At 39.1% G+C, this 22,527-nt stretch overlaps 1 protein-coding gene across 3 annotated transcripts in view; it reads right to left on the bottom strand.

The window, feature by feature from the left end:
- Positions 1–268: 268 nt before the first annotated feature.
- acox3 (acyl-CoA oxidase 3, pristanoyl) overlaps positions 269–22,527 on the bottom strand; it is a 182,939-nt gene continuing 160,680 nt past the window's right edge. For all 3 annotated transcript variants that reach the window (XM_059645781.1, XM_059645786.1, XM_059645790.1), the window contains 4 exons: positions 8,867–9,041; positions 6,285–6,352; positions 5,368–5,454; positions 269–1,802 (listed from right to left, as the gene is read on the bottom strand). In XM_059645781.1, the coding sequence (XP_059501764.1) occupies positions 1,683–1,802; positions 5,368–5,454; positions 6,285–6,352; positions 8,867–9,041 (450 nt within the window). In that variant the 3' untranslated portion in view covers positions 269–1,682. The remainder of the gene's footprint in view (positions 1,803–5,367; positions 5,455–6,284; positions 6,353–8,866; positions 9,042–22,527) is intronic.

Below are 22,527 nucleotides of genomic sequence, written 5' to 3'. Positions count from 1 at the left end.
TTTTCTACACTTTGAGTTACTGCCGTGTTTTAATCTTTTTCACCTTGAATAAATAAAAAACTCAACATTCTAGCTCAAGTCATAGTTTACTAATAACAGCAATTGTATAATTTGTTAACATTCATCTCATGAAGGTAACCTTCCTTAGCCCAAATGATCAGAACCAAGTATTTTCAAATACTGTGACCACACCATTTATATTTGTAAAATAATTTAATTGTACAATCAGAATTGGCATAGCTGATTCTAAAAAAAATTATATCACAGGAACATTATTAGTAATCAACATTTCACCATTATTTTTAACTTTCACACAAAATGTACGGATAGTCGAATGAAAATGTAAAATAAACAAACATTGTATTTAACTGGAACAAATGACGCAATTATAACAGGGCATAATATTACTCTTGCATTTTATTAATTACTCCTTGATGTTTTGTTAGTATACTGAACGATGTATTCACAATCAGGTTGTATTTAAATGATACGTATCTGACATAAAATGGAATGGTTTTGAGGTTGGCAATCACATTACTTTTCATATCTACTATTCCAGAGCAAAGCCTATTGTATTAATAAAAGAATCAACTGGAAAAAAAATCCAAATTCTTCACAATAAGGTGAATGCTGGTAAAGTTCATTCTTTTAATTTTTCATGATAGTATTGGTTACGATAATTTAAAAGAGCAGAACAAGTAACTTAAAATTTGACACAATGTCCTACCATGCTCCATAGCTACGAAATTGTTTAGTTTTGGTGTTTAGTTATTGTTGCGCAGGCAACTATCTGTTATCTCAATTTTCTTCAAGTATTGCCATAGGATTCTTTAAACCTGAATTAACATGTGCATAGGTCATGGACTTCACATCTCAACTGAATGATGAAATGTCTAATAACATAGCTACTGTTTAGGAAAATATTGAAATATCAGCCTAAGCAATATGTGGAAATTCTGAGGTGGGGCTGGAATCTGCAATCTAACTTAGGTCAGGCTTTTACCAAGTGAGCCAAATGAAGGCTTAGAAATTTTTAAATAGGATAACACTTTTGATTTTTAAATTACAGCGCTTAAAGTTTCATAACCTTTGAAAGACTGTTGCACCTTTGGAGGTGCCATGTCGTGGAAGGCACTATTTACCCTTTCAAGTGGACATAAAAAATTGCATGACACTATTTTGAAGCGAAGGGGAGTTATATCAGTGTTCTACCCAAAAACATTTATCTTTGATATCACACTCAAAAAAATTATCCGGATTTAACTAAATTGCTGTTTGTGGGAGTTTGTTTTGCAAAAATTGTCTGACATTTTTCATATTGTAACAGTGGGAATATGTACTCCATTGGCTGTAAAACACTCTGGGGACGGCTAGTGAGAAATGGGTTATATAAAATGTTCATTTTTATTTTCTTTTCAGTCTAAATCAGGAGGAATACTTTTTTAATTTTTACCACAAGTCTTCCACGTTTTTTCTAGTTTGGAACATGCACTGCTAACTTTATTCTTGGGACTCAGTTTAATAATTCATGTCAGCCTTGGTGAAAGAGTAAGCATTAATTAGTCTAATGAAATTGAACAATCCTGACTAACATGGATTAGAAATGACAGCTGATTTATCTTTCCATATACCATAGTTTACATCAATTTGCTATATAAATGTGCATCTAAATGGATGGTTAATTAGAGTTTTGATTTCATGCTTCCAACAGAAGGCTTGTTGGCACAAAATTCAACCCACCACGCTGGTCTCTCAAGTGAATTCTTGCCCTGAAGAACTGCTGCCCACAGGTTTTTATAAATCTGCAAAGAGGAAAAGCAGTTAGTGAAAACTTGAGAAAGCATTTAGAGTCAATTGTTTATATTGCGTGAAGCAAATACTGTTAGATAATCCGAAATATCCATCATAAACGTCTTCTCAGAACACATTTAAAGTTATTCTTCCAAAAAATGCAAAACTATTTCAAGAAAAAGAAACGTTTTTGTTTATTCTAAATTGGCATCTGCTTATAGGATGAACAACCCATTTTGAATAAAGAATAAATAGAACACATTTTTGAAGCCATAGCACTCCTGGAAACAGAAACCACACAATTAACAAGTTTAGCATGACCTACTTTTGAATTTTGAATTCCCCATTCCAGAAGTATGTACTTTGAATAAAATAAATGAATCAAAGTGCAGCCTACCAAATGATTTTTTTTTAGAAAGAACTGGTTTCCAAGTGCAATGGCTCTTTTCCAATTGCACACAGGTCACTTTGTTGGAGATGACACAAGGTAAGAAGGATGAGTGTGCACCGCAGGGAAGTAGTAACATGCATCATGCCACCATCATTGCGACGAAGTGTAATCGGAGAGGATTGTTCAACAACACTTCAGTAGATAAAACTTTGCAACCCTGCGTAATGCACTCCTGAATGGTGGTTCACAATTAAACAACTAAAGGCAGGAGGCAGCTCCATAAACATCTTATTCAATTCTAAAATAATCCAGAATGCATGTACAAAAATCAAGCCTTGTACATTAAAAACCACCTTCTAATACAAGTGTCGAGTGGATAACTTCCCTGTCATGACGGCCCCACCGTGAAAGAATCCAGTCTTTAAACAAACTGATTTGCTCCACATGAGATCTAGAAATAGTTGCATGTATTGAATATAGGAAAGAGAACAGACCTAAAAAACATCCCATCTACAGCATTGTAAATAGAATGCAGCACCAAACTAAAGCTACTAATGATTAGGGCAAAACTATCCACAGGCAGAGACATACCTAGCCAAAAAAAGTTGTGATTGTTGCAAGTTAATCATCTCAGCCCTGTTCAATGCCAGAATTCCTTAGTGTTACTACTTCAGCCCAACTATCTTCAGTTGCTTCATCAGTTACTTTTCCACTGTCATAAGCCATTTTAGGTCCTTACTTTTGTCCTCCCTTTTAGAAGTGTTTTATTCCACAAATGTGTCAGATATTAAAAGCAAATGATGGCAGTTGAAAAACTGATGGACCATATTTTATTATCATGACATTCTTTATCTTTCCAAATGACCTCAGGGCAATGACACCAACTTAATCTCAAGGTAAAATTTCCAAAATTGGACTTTCTCCTGCCAGTGTTTGCCTCACACTATTACTAGTCCACTTATTGCTGTCTTCCCTTACACTTTGCTGCAATGATAGCGATTAGATTCCCTACAGTGTGGAAACAGGCCCTTTGGCCCAATAAGTCCACACCACCCCTTGGAAGATCCCACCCAGACCCATCCCCCTATAACCCACAAACCCCTGAACACTACAGGCAATTTAGCATGGCCAATCCACCTAACCTGCACATCTTTGGAATGTGGGGGGAAACTGGAGCACCCGGAAGAAACCCACGCAGACACGGGGAGAATATGCAAACTCCACACAGACAGTGGACGAGGTGGGAATCGAACCCGGGTCCATGGTGCTGTGAGGCTGCAGTGCTAATCACTGAGCCACCGTGTCGCCCATGATGTGCTGCACGTTACTACCTTGCTGCGGTGCACATTCATCTTTCTTACCTGGCCTGGTCCCCAACAATGTGACCTGCATGCAATTGGAAAAGAGCCAATGCACCTGGAAACTGATTTTTTTCTAAAATTTCCCTTGGTAGGCTGCACCTTTGATTAGCGAGTTTTGAGAAGATTTGTAGCTCAGGTTGAGGTTCTGGACGTGAGTTTGTTCGCTGAGCTGGAAGGTTCGTTTTCAGACGTTTTGTCACCATTCTAGGTAACATCATCAGTGAGCCTCCGACGAAGCGCTGGTGTTACGTCCTGCTTTCTATTTATCTGGTTAGGGTTCCTTGGGTTGGTGATGTCATTTCCTGCATTGGTGATGTCATTTCCTGTTCTTTTTCTCAGAGGATGGTAGATTGGCTCCAAATCAATGTGTTTGTTGATGGAGTTCCGGTTGGAATGGCATGCTTCTAGGAATTCTCGTGCGTGTCTCTGTTTGGCTTGTCCTAGGATGGATGTGTTGTCCCAATCAAAGTGGTGTCCTTCCTCATCTGTATGTAAGGATACGAGTGATAGTGGGTCATGTCGTTTTGTGGCTAGTTGATGTTCATGTATCCTGGTAGCTAGCTTTCTGCCAGTTTGTCCAATGTAGTGTTTGTCACAGTTCTTGCAAGGTATTTTGTAGATGACGTTCGTTTTATTTGTTGTCTGTATAGGGTCTTTTAAGTTCATTAGCTGCTGTTTTAGTGTGTTGGTGGGTTTGTGGGCTACCCTGATGCCAAGAGGTCCGAGTAGTCTGGCAGTCATTTCGGAAATGTCTTTGATGTAGGGGAGAGTGGTTATGGTTTCTGAGCCCATTTTGTCTGTTTGTTTGGGTTTATTGCTGAGGAATCGGCGGACTGTATTCATAGGGTACCCATTCTTTTTTAATACGCTGTATAGTGATTTTCCTCTGCTCTGCGTAGTTCCCCTGTGCTGCAGTGTGTGGTGGCTCGTTGGAATAATGTTCTAATGCAGCTTCGTTTGTGGGTGTTGGGATGGTTGCTCCTTTAGTTCAGTATTTGGTCCGTATGTGTTGTTTTGCACCTTTGATTCGTGGGAATCTTCAATCGCACTACCAATCCATCCTGACTGAGGCAGGAGATGGGTTACTTATTATCTCTGTATGCTTTCCAGCATACCCCACATCAGCAAAGGCAGAGGGCTAGTTATCCACGACACTCAGCTGAAAACAGTGTCTCTGAATCATGGATGAATGCAATTTGGGTATTACAGTTCAGTCCCGGTCATCTATCAAGTCATGCATTTACTTTTATGACCCACGGATAGCACCGTGAGCAACATGCAAATAACAGAAAAGAGAAAAGGAGAACAATGTACTTTTTCAAAAGAAAACCTGCAAAAAAGTTTAAAAAAAACTGTTGAATTAATATGAAAGCTCAAGGGTACTGTCAAGGCCTAGGTTGAAGTATTCCTTTCGTTGACTAACAGTCTCCATTTTAAAAATACAACTTTTATTATAAATGCAGAATAAATAGTCGTAATAGTAGAATAATAGCTAATGGAAATCTTTTGCCTAAGTTCAATATCAAATGTCCACTGATATTCTATGTTAAAGTTTTTGAACTACTGTACTGTTAAGATCATCGTCTGGAATATTCTATTTACATTGCTCATTTTCCATTTATTTGACAAACTATGAAATTCCTAATGGAGTTGCTGGCAATATTGCTCATGAATTTGAAATTCCTTAGCGATCAACACATTGGTGAGCACCTTGTTATGTCATTAATCTTTCTTGACATCTTTCTTTACATTTTATGCTCAGATGTATAAGATGTAAAAGGCACATGCTACTGCACTAAGAGGGGAAAAAAAGTTTTGCTTTACCTCTCCATCAGCTTTCCCAATTGGTGAATTCAAAATAAAGTCAGGAGGAGCAAGGACGTCCACTAGAGCCACTGCATCATCCTTCAGCTATTTTAATACAAATAAGTATCATTGTTGTTAGTCATGTTTCAAATGTTATGTTTTCTGTGAAACAATCATGCTGGACCTTATTTCTAAACTGGATATGAAATAAAATTGTGTATTGGTCTTGCACTGTCACATTATTTTTAAGATGAATTCTACATTGTATATATTTAATGAGCATTGTGACCAGTAACGTTTGGTCTTAAATAGCATGATTAATATTAACTGTTTTGATTTGGACTATAATGATAGTTACTTAAAATTTCATAATAAAATAAAACCACAAAAAATCCATTGTTTTCCTTTGGAGTTTAAATTGGGATATTCTAGTGCAGGGAAATGGCTTTTCATTGAGTACTTAGCAATGGTAGGTCAGCTGTTCCACAGTTAAGGTACAGAATATAGTTCCCACATATTTGCTCCAAAATGCTGTAGTTTCAACTTTGGAAGACCTCATTATACTAACATGACATTTTACCATCTGGTGGTCTCGCCTAGCGAGATCAGTGCCAGGTTTGGGGCTGTTATGTGCTGTTGGCCAATATCTACTGGGAACTGAGTTTAGTTTGTGCAAATATATTTCACATGGAGGCCTAATGGTCAGCAAACAGAAAAAAAAACATTCCTTCTGTCCAAATTTCTGGATGAGGAATGTTATCTAAATCACTGCACAATTTCACTGAAATATTTTTATGTTTTAGATAATACAAGAGCAGAAATCTTAAAACTTTTCAGATGGTTATATGTTCATTAAACTTTAGTTTTTCCTTTATCCAGATTGTATATTTAAACTATTTCTAAATAGTAGTCAAATTAACATTATTTGACTTAACCTGTGCACAGAGATTTAGAATGGCATTTTGCAATCTTCTTCCAGGTTGGTCACCGGTGAAATACCCCCCTGTAAATAAAAACAAGGTCATAAGATACAGGAGCAGAATTAGGTCATTTCACCCATTGGGTCTATTCTGCCATTAGATCATGGCTGACGTGTATCTCAACTCCGGTCACTCCATAACTGATGATCCCCTTAATAATCAAAAACCTCTCTCTGTCTTAAATACACTCAATGACTTGGCCCCATAGTCTTCTGTGGCAATACCACCCACTGGCTGAAGACATTCCTCCTCATCTCATCCCTTCACTCTAAAGCTTTCAATCAGATCATCCCCTCATGCTCCTAAACTTCGAAACTATAGTCAATTCAGTCGAGACCCAGAAACCCCTCTGTTCTTCATATGATAAGCCCTTCTTTCCAGGGATCATTCTTCTGAACCTCCTCTGAACCCCATACAAAGCTACTTCCTGAGATACACAGCTCAAAATTGCTCACAGTATTCCAAATGTGGTTTGACCAGTGCCTTAAGCAGCTTCAGCATGACATCTCTGGTCTTGTATTCTACTTCTTTTGAAATGAATGTTAACATTGTGTTCACCCTTTTAACTGCCAACTGAACCTGCATATCAACTTTAAGAAGTTCTTGAACTAAGACTTCTAAGTCTCCTTGTCCTTGATTTTTGAAGTCTTTCCTAGTTTAGAAATAGTCTACCCCTCTATTCTTCCTACCAAAGTGCATTACTTCACATTTTCCCGCATTGTATTCCATCCTCTACTTCTTTGCCTACTCTCATAGCCTGTTCAAGTACTTCTTAGTTTCTCCCCTTCCTCAACACCTGTCTCTCCACCTATCTTTGTGTCATCTACAAGCTTAGTAACTATAAACCCTGCAGTGAGCTTCATGATCAGTGGTTTGGAAATTACAAAGATCCTTTGATAATCTAGTGGCATAATAGAGAGGCATATAGTAATGTCACCTGACTTTTTAAATCTAGAACCCCAGCCTAATACCTGGGCACGTGTGTTTGAATCCCACCATAGCAGACAGTAAAATTTGAATTCAATAAAAAAAACTGGATAAAAAGCTAGCCTAATGGCAACTCCTAATTGCTGTAAAAACTCACCTGGTTCACCACTGCTATTCAGAGAAGGAAACCTAGCATCCTTACCTGGTGTGGCCATATGTGACTCCAATCCTGTAGCATTATGCTTTACTTTTAATTGTCCTCTGGGCAATTAGTGATGGGAAATAAATTCTGGCTTACCCAGTGACACATTCTGGGGTTCTGCTTCTCCAAGGCAGCATTCACAATGGCAATGCATATCAGAATTCAGTCATGCACTACCCAAAAAAACATTGTTTAAATAAATTATAGACAGCATATCTGACTTTCTGACATGATATCCTAAATGCAAGACTTCCCAATGGGAGCACAGTAAAAAATTACATCAATGCCAATGTATTATTCAAAATGGAAAACTGTGAAATTATGACAGGTTGTATACTAGCCTCTGCTAAATGAAGGTTAGTACAAAATAACAGGAAGCAATTAACAATACAAAATTGCTCTCTAGGCAGAAACTAAGCAAAGCCATAAATATAGGTGACCTAATTTTTCTCTTTTAACTCAATGCTGAAGAAGCTTTTTCAGGCAAAACTTCCACTTGCTGTCAGCATTCTGTTTCGAGCATGAACTTCTCCTTAAGATCTAACAGGTTTGCATTTAAGGGTGGGTGCTAAGATTATTCAAGTCTGATCAGGGGCAGCCACCTTAGATTAGCCATTTTCTGTGATTTAACGGTATACAGTAGACTAGCCCATGAGATTCAAGGAAAAGTGATTAAAGTTTCAAAAACATTTAACATCTGCATTTTGCTTCAAACAGAGGATTACTTTGTAATCAAGCTTACTAAGCAAACTGGTCATTCAGAATTTATGCTAACATGTTTATTTGGAGGGGAAATGAATTCATTCTCTGTTGGTAAAGGACCACGTCTCAAATTCATGATCAGAATGGGTGGGATCAGACAGCTTGATGAAAGAGCTCTGGAATTTCTAGTCAATGTGAGTTCCAAATTGAAGTTTAATGATGGGATTCCCAACTCATGTCCAGTGAAGGAATACCAGTCCATTGTTAGGGTGGTGGATGAGGGCCTATGTTTAATCTTCAGTTCTGCTGCGTGCTTATAGACTGGTCTGATCTGGAGAGGTACCTCAGGAATTTGTCAATGGATGGCTCGTATGACTAAATACTTCACACTCAGCAATCAGACTGCCATTATTCAACAAGATTTGCTTTCTTGATTCCATTTTTTTTCATCAAATCTTATTTGGGAAGGCTGGAGACATTGGTTAAGAAGTGCGACATGGATGCACAGGAAAAAGAGACTGAAATCCAAATAAAATGACTAAAAATATCCAACAGTAAAAATGATGGTCCTTCCTGAGGATGACAATAGATTGGACAAAAGGGCACCCACAACCAGACAACATTTTACAGTATAACAGCTATACAAAACCAAACTCCATGGAGAATATGGACTAAGGCAAATGATGGAACTTCAGACAGTACTCACCTTGGTACAACACTGCTGCATGTTTATTAAGAGCCCACAGACCATACAGGGAACAGAGACGCTCTAACACAGGTTGTAAGTTGATCGGTGTGTCAGAACTATGAATAAAATCATGAAATCTTCGCAACACGTTGTACTCAATGAAGACAATTGCTGCAGATCTGCAATAATACACCTAGAGAAAAAAGAAATAGTTTCACACAGCAATAGAAGCCAATACCTCATCCATAATTTAGTTAATGAAGGGTAATATTTTTCAATGATAAGAGCCAATGGTAAGATAACCACCAATCAATCTCCAATATTTGACCTGCTCGTAATGGTGCAATCTAGTTACAAGAAAAGATTTTGTTTGCCTATTTTCTCTACTTTACTGATACGGTGTGTTGTTTTCAATGTCATTGACAGGGCTCTCATTCAGTTACTGAGGAGTTGGTGAGAATCCCAGTGTCTCTCTCGGGAAGGTCCAAAGTAGTCACGCACATCGTGCGCGTAACTTGGCATCAGTTAGTTGTCCAGGGTGAAAGTTCTGCCCACTGCGAGCTGTCACAAATCAGAAGTTGCAGTTGTTGCTGCCAGTATGGCACCCATACAAGGCCCAAGATCAGTGAGGAGCCCAGGCCACAGGTGAGTTATCGCAGGAGGGGCATTCTGCAGGAAGATTGGCAGCAAGGGCAGGCAGTGGCTCTCCATGGGCTTCCCTTTTCCAATGTTGGCTCCCTTGATCAGGCATTTTTAAATATTTGTTCATGGGATGTGGGTGTGCTGGCTAGGTCAGCATTTGGTGCTCATTCTGAATTGCCCAGAGGATAGTTAAGAGTCAACCATATTGCTGTGGGTCTGCAGTCACATCAATGCCTGGAGCTCTGCATTTCTAGTCCAGTGACATTACCACTTCTTCCTAAATATCTTTGAAAGAGGATCTCATTTGGAAATTTGCAAGCAACCCTTGCAGGGTTTGTTTTACAGGCTTCCAACTTGGCAACACCACTTGCTGCTAGGTGAATACCAATGGCAGTGGGGTGAGGCCTTTTAGTGAGTATTAAAAGCCCACTTGCAGGCTTCAGTTGACTGTGGGGTGGAACTATTAGAACTATTGTCTATTAGATTTCCTGCCACAAATTCAAAATGACTGATTGTCTGTAAAAATTGTTAGGAGTAGAAAATACAACAATGGATTGTCTGAAAACTTTAATTAAATATAAACTAAGAGAGCTAATAGCTAAATTGAAGGTAGAATTAAATGCAGGATCTCAAAGATGAGATCCGTAAAGTATTGGATTTAAAAAAAGTGAAACCAGAACGTGAGTACACGTAACAATAAAGTAAATAATTCATTCACTCCTCATCAGAATTAGTTAATTTTCAGCCAAAAGTTAAAGAACTTGACTTTTGGAGAGTAAGAGAGATAAAAACAAAGAATGGAATCTTCTGAGCACTTGACTAAGTGCTGGCAATGGCAAAAAATTCCTGCGAGTGCAACAAGAATGGGCAGTTTAGAATCTTGTTGAGAAAAAGGTATCTTATTTTCCATTTATGGTTTAAATGGCAAGACAAGAATCTTGCTAGCAAGCAGCGAAGGCCCAATCTGCATGCACTAGCATCACATTGTTAGGTATTAGTGCCTTATTTCAAAATTCAACCAGGTACTGGTGAGAAACTTAATTGTGCCAATTCCCAACATAAACACATGAGTTGTTATCTGGCAGCTGCACGTCATTCTTCATGTCTCCATGTTGACTATCATCTCAAAGCACACTCCGTGGAGAGCAACCGCCTGCACCCTCTATCCACAGAACTTGGCATCAGCAAAACACCAGCCTCATCACATCATTATAGCTGACCTCAGACCACCGCAGATGACACTTCAGCTCTTCAATACTGCAGTTTGGATCTCACTGCCACCTTACATTGCAATGCTCCTGTCAGTTCACTTTCCATGCAGGCACATATACTCATCTTATTCACCTGCACAGGATATATCCCAGAGCTGTTAGTTTGCTTTCTTAGCATTCATTCACTTTGTGCTTACTTGGAATATTTACTTGCATACTTAAAAGGTAAGAAGCATAACGTTTAAAGCGAATGTAAGAGGAAAAAATCTCCTAGAGGCTGCTGGGTATCTGGAATTCACCATCTAAAAATGAGATCCGTAGAGTATTGGATTTAAAAAAAGTAAAACCAGAACTTGAGTACATGTAACAATAAAGCAAATAAAGCAATAAAGCAAATAATTCATTTAGAAGCAGAAACCCTCAAGTTTCTTCAGAACCCTCAACCCGTAAGTGTTCAGATGAGCACTTGAAATGCTGCAGCAAACGAAACTGTAAGCCAACAGCTGGAAAATGGGATTAGAATAGATAGATGCTTGATGACTGGCATAAATACAATGGGCTGAACAGGTTCCTTCCATGCTGTGAAAACTTTATGACTCAATTGAATAGAAGAGTTGATTTGGAACGTGGGGCAACTCAAAGCTGATAGGGTTGAAACAAAACAGTAGATGAAGGTTGATGGGGGAAGGTGAAATCTTGACTTCAGACAGAGCCTAGGACTCACTGCAAGGAACATTCCATCTTCTACCTAATTTCAACTGCGCTATCAGAAAAAACAAGGTTGATAACATGCACAGCAGGCGGAGTAAGCTTGATTTGTTTTCACTGCAGAAGTGGAGTGCTATTGTGGGCAGTGATGCTCCTCAAGGGGCATTTGCAACAGTCAATCAGCTGTAGATTCAGAGATGACACAAATCTGCCATCAAATTACTCTGCATGTTGTGCAGGCCAATAATGTGGATTACAACTTTTGGACACAAGCAATCAAGCTAATGTCATTGATCATTACAATTTAATAAAACTAAGTTTTGTGAAGAAGAGGCCATCACAGGTAAACCTACGTGTCACCTCGACTCTTAATTTCACAACTATATTTGAAAGGTGTCATAGCTAAACAAGGACATATAGCTACTCTCCTTTCAATTAGAAGTGTAAGTATACATAAATGTGTATCCTTGTATGAAATGTGGTGTTTTGCAGGTTGCTTTGGTCATTGGGTGTGTCAAGGAAAAGGTAGTATTGCTATCACAGTAATAACATCCAATATATTTCTGATACAAAGTTTGTGACATATATTTTTGCATAAGGTGTAATATCTGAAAAAGGTCCGGATTTTATATTCTCCTTCTAGTAGGCCTCCATGTCCTACTGTATCACAGTCAACATTAAAGCCCCAATTGTGTTTGATACCACCGCTCAGGAATAAAGGTAAAAGTATTGTTGTATTTGTCTTACCAGACCATAGCACTGCCCTCTCATTAGAGCAACAGGTGGTGGTTTAACCTGAGGGTTTGTACACCACAGGGAAGGGGAGAGGTTGAGAAGGAGCATCCTTTATAGTGACCTCAACTGGTGTGGGAATCAAATCCACACTGCTGGCATTGCAAACCAGCTGCCAAACCAACTGAGCTAACCAAATGCTGTGCTCAGGACTCAAATTATTGATAAAATGTTATTTTTCTGATCATCACCCATGGGTTCATTGAGCCATCAGAGTGGTTTCAGCAATGGCAGCTGCTAATTTCTCAACTGTTTTCAATTTCAACTGTATTGTTGTGAGGTTCTCCAGAAATTAGTAACTTACCTACGGTACAAGCACGTTGTGATTGATAAGCTTCCTTGCATGTAGAGACTGGAAACAGCCTGTAAGTAATCTTCAGCATTTAGGGGCGGCACGGTGGCTCAGTGGTTAGCACTGCAGCCTCACAGCACCAGGGACCTGGGTTCAATTCCAGCCTTGGGCGACTGTCTGTGGGGAGTTTGCACATTCGCCCTGTGTCTGTGTGGGTGTCCTCCAGGTGTTCTGGTTTCCTCCCACAGTCCAAAGGTGTGCAGGCTAGGTGGATCAGCCAGGCTAAATTGCCTGTAGTTTGCAGGGGTGTGTGGGATGCCCCAAAGGGGTGGTGTGGACTTGTTGGGCCAAAGGGCCAGTTTCCACACTGTAGGGAATCTAATCTAAATTACTAAGGACAATGGCAAGAACACAGGATAGGCAATGGCAAGAACACAGGGTAAACACTAAACTTTAAAAGTTTTCTAGTAGCAGTTCGCTGCTCCCACATAGAAAAAATGTAGCCAGCATATTCTGGTCTGTCAGTAAATACCACAATCCTAGAATTGTTATTGCTTGAAATTTTAAATATACACTAAACATATTTGACTTTCACCCACACCAGAATTTTCACTCCAGAGTCTGGAACACAAAGCTGAAAAATTACCTGGCTCTTCCAACCTGACTAAGGAGAAAGTGCCCAATTTTGTCTAAATTTTGCTCAAGTTTGCTACCCCTGCAAAGAGCTCAGAGTGCTGCACATGTGAGCTGTCTGAAAGGTCGACCTTCATCCCATCCTGTTAAAAAAAAGCAAAAAAAGTCTTCCAGGTTTCAATATGCCACACACTACACACAACTATGAATTGTTCTTATTTGTTGGAACTTACATATTCTGTGATCTCTGGAATATCCACTTAAATTAGTGCCACTCTATCTGTATTGACCTATCCCTTAATGTAAATTGCCAATTCACTCTTGATAGCTCTGCTTTTACACCCTCATATTTACCCTTTTAAATTTAAATTCAAAATTGTTGTTATCGATGCACACTGCGCTCCCTTGAACTATGTCTAAAATTCAGTCATATTAAGGTCGCAGCTACCTAGAGGTGCTTTCAGGACGAGGTCAGTAATTAATCCTGTCTCGTTGGTAAGAACCATGTCCGTGGGTTGGTGCTATTCACATACTGGTCTAAGAAACTGTCCTGAAAACATTCAATGAATTCCTCTTCTGGACTATATTTTCACATCTGGCTTTTCCAGTCTATATGTAATTCTGCCATGATAATTGCTGTTACTTTTGACAAGCTCTCATTATTTCTTTCATGATATTCTGTTCTGCAATATAGTTACTGTTGGGGAGCCCACATACAACTTCCACAAGTGACCTCTTGTCTTTATCATTCCTTACCTCTATCCCAGACTGTTTCTGTACTCTTGCTTCCTGAATTATGGTCATTCTTCCCTATTGCACCTATTATTATCTATTATCATGTGTAATTAATAAAGCTACTCCTCCACCCTTTCCTACTTTCCTAAATGCCATATCTCAGACCTAAATTGCCTAATCCATATCTTTAGATTGCATAATTGCAGTAAGACATCCCTGCTCTTGTACTCAAATCCTCTCACTATGACAGCTAACATACCAGTTACCTTTTTCACTGTCTGCTGCACTGGCATATGTACTTTCAGCAACTGCACAATGACACCCAATTTTTGTTGCATCTCCCCGTTTCTCAATCTTTCAGATAATAGCCTGCCTTCCTGCTTTTGCTACCAAAGTACATAATCACACATTATACTACATCTGCCACGCATTTGCCCACTCACCCAACTTGTCCAACTCACACTTAGCATCAATTAGCTAAGTGGAGATGTACCAAACTTGGAGATATTGCATTTAGTTCCCTCAGCAAAACCTATATATATATAGTCAATAGCTAAAGTCTTCATACTAATCCCTGTCATACCCTACTGGTCACTAGTTGACACTCAGAAGACAACCTGTTTATTCTTACTTTTTGTTTCCTGACTGCTAGCCAGTTCTTCATCCAAATACATTCATTACTCCCATTCTCATGCACTTCATTTTACATGCTAATCTCTTACGTGGGGTGTGTGTGTATATATATATATCCATTAAATATGTTGGAAACCTTCTGCAACTCCAAGTCAACTACATCCACTGGTTCCCTTTAACTCTACTAGCTTCAAAAGAATTCCAATAGATTTGTCTAGCATGATTTCCCTTTTGTAAATTCATGATGACTCTAAGTTTATCACTTTTTTTCCAAGTGCTCTGCTATTAAATTGTTTATCATGGACCCTAACATTTCCCTGGCTACCAATTTCAGGTTAACCAGTCTGTAATTCATTGTCTTCCCTCTACCTCCTTTTTTAAATAAAGGTGTTACATTAGTTACTCTCCAAATCCGTAGGAAACAATGCATCTGCTGTTTCTAGGGCCATTTCCACAAATATTCTGTGGTGTAGATTATCAAGCCCCAAGGATTTGTTGGCATTCAATCCCGCCAATTTCCCCAAAACACTTTTTCTCTACAAATACTGATTTCCTTCAGTTTCTCTCTCTCTTACTAGACCATGTGTTTCCTAAAATTCTTGGGATGCTATTTGTGTTCTCCTTTGTGAAGACAAAATATTTAACTGGTCTGACATTTTTGTTCTCCATTATAAGTTTCCCTGTTTTGATTGCAAGAAACATACATTTGTCTTCACTAATCTTTTTCTTTTCACATACCTATAGAAGGGAATGTGTATATGCACCTGTATACATGCCCATTCAGGCCTCTCCCATCTGCGCTGGAGGTCCTCATCTATAGCAACATTTGTCTGTCATCTTGCCCTTCAGTGATCTGGCCAAAATCATTTCTTATTTGCTTATTTCTGGTGTAGTTGCTGGATGAGAGCCACAATTATTCAGATGGGGTGGACACACAAACTTTGCATGTTGCCCCATCATGATCTGAATATGTGTGGGCAGGTCACAAATAGTCTACAGTTGTCAGCAATGCTTGTTTATGAAAGAAATTCTGTGTCTAATAACAGCAAGCCAATGATGATTTTTAGAAGAAATCAGGAGAATTTCTTTAGCTGCTGACACAAAATGTGAGTGCTTAAGAGCAGATGGACAAGCACAAATTGCAATCTATACATTTTAAAGGAATCTAATATGTGACAGGAGGTCATTAATGATGAAAACAGCTTTTCTTTTTACGTTATTAATTCGGTATCAATGAATGGATGGAAACAAACTTATACAAATTCATTCCACAAAACTACATTTCTAAAAGATGAATAAAGGCTAAAAAATTTGCAAAATTTGATTAGAATTCCATTTATTGCATGATACATATCAATGCTCAGAAACCCACATGTACATGTGCCTCTCAGTGTTCTAGGAATCCAGTACCTTTTACAGTCAGATTAAAATTGCAGTGACGTATTTGAAATATATTCTTATGAAAAATAAATAATCAGTTGAATATTGCACCAGGGAAAGGAGATAAAAATATATATTTCTGGAGAGTTTTGACTTTCTCTGCTAAAATTAGTTTGATGGACAAGATAGTGTAGCGTAATCTTTTAGTCACTTAATACCAAGACATAAAAACCTTATAAAGAAACTGCAAAGTGGCACTTGTGGATACTATTGATTATAACACTGTGTACCCAGTTTCAGAAAACCCAAATTCAAGAATTGGTGGAAACAGATAACGCAGATTAAAACCCCATTTAGCAGACACAGAATACTTCTCAAGGCATACTGGAGAGCATGCAGAATAAATACATATCTAGGTCAAGCAAACAGAGATAAATAAATTAACAACAGAGCCCAAACTCAAATAAACATACAAATAAATATTAACTTTACAAAACTGGACCAGAGAAAAGTTTGGGGTCCTTATCTTGGATATTTAGTTAAACAATTAACAAGGAGAATCATCTGAAAGACTTTTGTTTATTCTTAGTGGCATATTATATGACGTGTGTCATACATAAAATTATTGATGAACAAAAAATTGATAACTTGTTCACAGAGAAGACATGTTGGGCAAACACATCTACTGTGAAACAGCAATATTGCTTTTATGTTTATTGTTCAAAATGATGATGAAATAAATGAGTGTTGGAATACAGAGTATCCTATGTTGTTAAACAGAGACCTCTCTGATTAATACAGGAAAGAAAAACAAAAAACGTATGATCAAAAACAAACATTCAAGCAGAAGTACAGGTTAGACTGTGTAATCCAATTAAGTATTTTTCATACAAACATGCAGTATATAAAGGAATAAACTGAATGAATGACGGTTGCAAATTCAACTTAGAGAGCAGAATATGACTTGGCGTTCATATCTAAAACATTGTTGTCAGGTCATCAGCAGTCTTAGTAGTTAAGTAATAAACTATTTAATTAATTAATTTTTTTTCACTTGATAAGGGAATTGTGGTTGGTTGCCTGACATAATCAAGTATGAAATTTTCTAATCTATGCCTAAGGAGGAGCAAGGGTAAAATAAAAGCTAGGGTCCATATCCTAGCTAGCTGAGGTATGTGTGGGGAGCTAAGTCTGTATTTTGCAAATCCTGCACAATGTGAACAATCTGAGATGCTCCTGGCAGTCTGATGTCCATGTGTACAGAAAGTGCTTCTGGCTGGAGCAAATCAATCTCTGTGTTTTAGGGCCTGAGTAGAAGGTGGTGGCTCAACAGCACATTCACAAGGTTGCGGGGTTAATGGATAGCACATTTCAGGGCATGATCACCTTGCAGGTTAAGGATGTCCAGGCACAAGGTGGGGCCCAAACAGCAGTAAAGGAACCCAAAATGGAAAGCATTCTGGTTCCTGTGAGGAGGCCAACAAGAGTGAAGGCTATGGCACTTGAGTGGTCCAGCTACTGAAGGGGGAGGTAGAATAATTAGTGAGGGGAATAGACAGGAACTTTTGTGGAGTAGATGTGCTTCCAGGATGGTATGTTGCCTCCTGGGCACCAGGGTCAACTGAGTGGGATGTAGACTAGAGAAGCCTCTATGGCAAAGAACATAAAGGGTAGGATTAAGAAAAAAACAAGCTTAATGTTTCTAGAATAGTATAAGAAATGTGGGAGGAGGCAACTTACAATGAAAATTAGGAAGGCTAAGACAGTATATGAGAAAATACTGGTAGGCAGAATAAATGAAAACCCGAAGGTTTTTCTTAAAAAAAGACACATAAAGAGCAGGGAATAATTAGAGAAAGATAAAGGCCTTAAGGTAATGTGTACAGAGACCTTGAGGTCCTCAATAAATATTTTACTTCAGTCTTCACGATGGAAAAGAAGACACAAAGGTAGACAGAGAAGAAGTCTGTGAAATATTGGAAGAAATTAACATAGAGAGAGGGACTGTTACCAGCTGACTTTGCAGCCTTAAAAATGGGCAAGTCGTAGGCTTAAATGAACTTTACCCCTAGGCTGTTGAGGGAGGAGATATCAGGGGACTTGGCAGTAATGTTTAAATCTTCTCATATGACAGGTGAAGCACTGGAGGACAGCTAATATTATCCCATTATTTAAAAGAAGAAGCAAAGGAAATACCAGGAAATTGCAGGCCAATCAGGCTATCCTCAGTGTGAGAAAGTTATTAGAAAGAATTCAGAGGAACAGAATGTATCTGAATTTGGACAGATGCAGATTAATTAAGGAAGGAAGCAAGACTTTCTTAAAAAACAGTCTTGTTTGACAAAGTTGATTGATTTGACGAGGAAACCAGGAGCATTTATGAGGGCGATGTATCTGATGAGGTCTACATGGAATTTAATAAGGCTTTTGGTAATGGACCTCAAGGCAGACTATTCAACGAAGCAAAAGCCCATGGGATCTAAGGCACATTATATCCAAAATTAGCTGAGAGATAGTAAATAGAGGATGATGGCAGAGGGTTTCTATGATGTGGAATCTATTTCTAGTGGATTCTACAGGGCTGGGTGGTGGGGTCCTTGCTATTTGATGGCACACATTAATGAGTTGGACTTAAGTGTAAGTGATATGATCAAGCAGTTCCTGGATGACAAAAAGCGTGCTCCTGAGATGCTGCTTGGCCTGCTGTGTTCATCCAGCCTCACATTTTATTATCCTGACAAAAAGTGTACTGGTTTGCGAGTGTTGCTGTATGCACAAATTTGTAAAAATGCCACAAACAGAATGAGGAACAGTGTACAATATGAAATTTTGGAAAGACTGCAATATAAGTACATGGAAACCAATGTTTATGCCAGTAAATGTGGATGGATTCAGTAGACTTAGACCTTTCATTCTAACGGCTGAATACTTGTTTGTTTACATATGTAGTTTCATGAATAGTTCATTCAGTAATTTTGTTGCTCTGCAAATTTTACCCAGTTTGCTTAATCATTCCACTGAACCTGAGCAAGTGCCATGCCACTTCTAGTTGCCAGGCATTCACTATCTTCACACAGAATCTAACAATTTCTGGCAAGGTGATCTTAGCACTGTAATTCATTTAAAGCGCAATGAAAGAAAACAAAAATCACAAGGTCCCTAGTGAAGACAGCAAGAAAACAACAACCAGGAGCAGCACTGTTTGAGAGCTGATAGTTAAATAAAGGATGTCAGACATGGTCAGGAATGATATGAAGTACAGGCAGTCATGGTTTGCACACACTGCTTGCATCTCGCATATTTGTGGCACATTTGCTCTTGCACCATTATAAGTTTGGGGTACGACAGACTGTGCTGGAAGTGGCTCGAACCAGGACACTGGCTATTTTCGAGAGATATGTTTTTTCTCAGTGTATGCTTATTTCAGTGAGAATTCTTCAATCTAATCAGCAGAAGGAGCACACTATGGCTTGCCTTGATCACACATGCCACTGATCCCCTGAAGTCGCCAGGACTGGACCAGATTTGTCCTCGGCTGCTTTGGGAAGTGAGAAATGCAATTGCTTCGCCACTTGCGAGGATCTTTGCATCCTCGCTCTCCACTGGAGTCGTACATGAGGACTGGAGAGAGGCAAATGTAATTCCTCTCTTCAAGAAAGGAAATAGGGAAATTCCTGGCAATTACAGACCAGTAAGTCTCATGTCTGTCGTCTGCAAGGTGTTAGAAAGGATTCTGAGGGATAGGATTTATGACCATCTGGAAGAGCATGGCTTGATTAAATGCAGTCAACACGGCTTTGTGAGGGGCAGGTCATGCCTCAGAAACCTTATCGAGTTCTTTGAGGATGTGACTAGAAAAGTTGATGAGGGTTGAGCTGTGGATGTGGTGTATATGGACTTCAGCAAGGCATTTGATAAGGTTCCCCATGGTAGGCTCATTCAGAAGGTCAGGAGGAATGGGATACAGGGGAACTTGGCTGTCTGGATACAGAATTGGCTGGCCAATAGAAGACAGCAAGTGGTAGTAGAAGGAAAATATTCTGCCTGGAAGTCAGTGGTGAGTGGTGTTCCACAGGGCTCTGTCCTTGGGCCTCTACTGTTTGTAATTGTTATTAATGACTTGGATGAGGGGATTGAAGGATGGGTCAGCAAGTTTGCAGACGACACAAAGGTCGGAGGTGTCGTTGACAGTATAGAGGCTGTTGTAGGCTGCAGCGGGACATTGACAGGATGCAGAGATGGGCTGAGAGGTGGCAGATGGAGTTCAACCTGGATAAATGCGAGGTGATGCATTTTGGAAGGTCAAATATGAAAGCTGAGTACAGGGTTAAGGATAGGATTCTTGGCAGTGTGGAGGAACAGAGGGATCTTGGTGTGCAGATACATAGATCCCTTAAAATGGCCACCCAAGTGGACAGGGTTGTTAAGAAAGCATATGGTGTTTTGGCTTTCATTAGCAGGGGGATTGAGTTTAAGAGTCGTGAGATCTTGTTGCAGCTCTATAAAACTTTGGTTAGACCGCACTTGGAATACTGCGTCCAGTTCTGGTCGCCCTATTATAGGAAAGATGTGGATGCTTTGGAGAGGGTTCAGAGGAGGTTTACCAGGATGCTGCCTGGACTGGAGGGCTCATCTTATGAAGAGAGGTTGACTGAGCTCGGACTTTTGTCATTGGAGAAAAGGAGGAGGAGAGGGGACCTAATTGAGGTATACAAGATAATGAGAGGCATAGATAGAGTTGATAGCCAGAGACTATTTCCCAGGGCAGAAATGGCTAACACGAGGGGTCTTAGTTTTAAGCTGGTTGGAGGAAAGTATAGAGGGGAGTCAGAGGCAGGTTCTTTACACAGAGAGTTGTGAGAGCATGGAATGCGTTGCCAGCAGCAGTTGTGGAAGCAAGGTCATTGGGGTCATTTAAGAGACTGCTGGACATGCATATGGTCACAGAAATTTGAGGGTGCATACATGAGGATCAATGGTCGGCACAACATCGTGGGCTGAAGGGTCTGTTCTGTGCTGTACTGTTCTATGTTCTAAGAGGGTGCCATTTTATATTGGGCTTTCTGACGTAAGTGCATCTACAACCAATGCGCTTCAACAGAAAGTCAGTGCTGTTGACATCATTATTGTGTTTGCATAAGAACCAGAAGTCGGAACCAAAACTGGAAATTGAACTTCTATTAGTGCCATCCCTCCTTCACCACTCCATTTCTGCTCCATTCCCCTTTCTTCTAAGCACCCTGTTCTCTGCTCCCTACAATGTCCTACTCATCCAAAATTGGATCACCAAATATATCTTCCGATTCAAAAATATCAACTTCACATGTGCAAGAGCGTGCTCCCCTGCAGTTGTGTTGGCTGTGAATGCAGCTTTGTGTTCGTAGATACTTTGGTGTGATATTAAATTTAGTTTTAAAAGAAGTAGATAGAAGTGTCTGATATATTCAAAGCATTTCATTTTATATTGCATGGTGTCTTCCAATTTTGTGTTTGGTGGTGGGATATTAACAGGTTTGTGGAAATGGTCTATAAAAATTATAAGCATGTTATATCAATTTATTGCATCAAATGTGCCAGCAGCTTCTGATTTTACTGGCTGCACTGATGCAAAGCAGACGGGAAGAAACTTCACAACAGCATCTGACTAATCCTGCTCTATATGTTGTTAATTATTTACCAGACATTAGAAACTGTTTTAATTTTCCCAATTGCATGGACAATTCACAACAATGTGTATTTGGGTCATGTATAAAATCAAAGTAATAACAAAAAATTTTGACATAAAAAGCAAGGCACCGCAAGTATATTTTGTTCTTTCATCTTGAAAGTTGCATACATACATTAAATAAATCTGTTAATGAGGTTTTGGCTTGTATTATAGCAGACGATTACTGCCTTCATTTTTAACAAGCTCCAAACCAAGCTACAGAGAAATCTATAGTGAGAGATTTTTTCGTTTAACTAAATTGAAGTCCATCATTGAAAAAACAACTCATTTACCCAAACCCAGAGAATTTAGATGCTGATAAGTGGCTGTGTGTACAGTGTTGGAATTAAATTATGTAAAGTTGTAGAGTGTGTTAATAAAACATACAGAAAGGGCTCCTGCTGCTTGTCAAGTTGGATCCACGTTTATCTATCAGAACACAGATTTGCAGGATTAGCTGCATGTAAGTGGGATAAATTGAAATTCCTGGGAATAGACCCATTCCTTTAAGTTTCATTCTGGTTCCAGGGACTTTGCGGACAATAGGTAGCAGTTTCTCTTGGCTAATTGCCAAGCCACCACTAATGTAAACTTCCTTAGTCAGGTATCACCTGGAACATTCTAATTCCTGAAAAGACACAATTCAACCCCTGTTGCCCCATCTGAGAATAGTCACCACTTACATTACAATATTATCCACGATTTAAAGACCAAAGCTATCATGCAATATTCACTCTCAAGAAATTGTCATTAAGAAGCATAAGGCTATATGTTATGATAAAAACCGAAATAACTGCTGTTGCTGTTAATCAGAACAAAAACAGAAGTTGCTGGAAAAGGTCAGCAGGTCTGGCAGCATCTATGAAGCAAAGCCAGACCTGTGGAGCTTTTCCAGCAACTTCTGTTTTTGTTCCTATATTTTATGATCTTGTGATCACACCCAAAC

This window comes from Stegostoma tigrinum, chromosome 1, assembly GCF_030684315.1.
Source record: "Stegostoma tigrinum isolate sSteTig4 chromosome 1, sSteTig4.hap1, whole genome shotgun sequence".
Taxonomy (NCBI): domain Eukaryota; kingdom Metazoa; phylum Chordata; class Chondrichthyes; order Orectolobiformes; family Stegostomatidae; genus Stegostoma; species Stegostoma tigrinum.
Note: the sequence above shows the minus strand (reverse complement) of the source record. Positions and strands in the feature narration are given on the sequence as shown.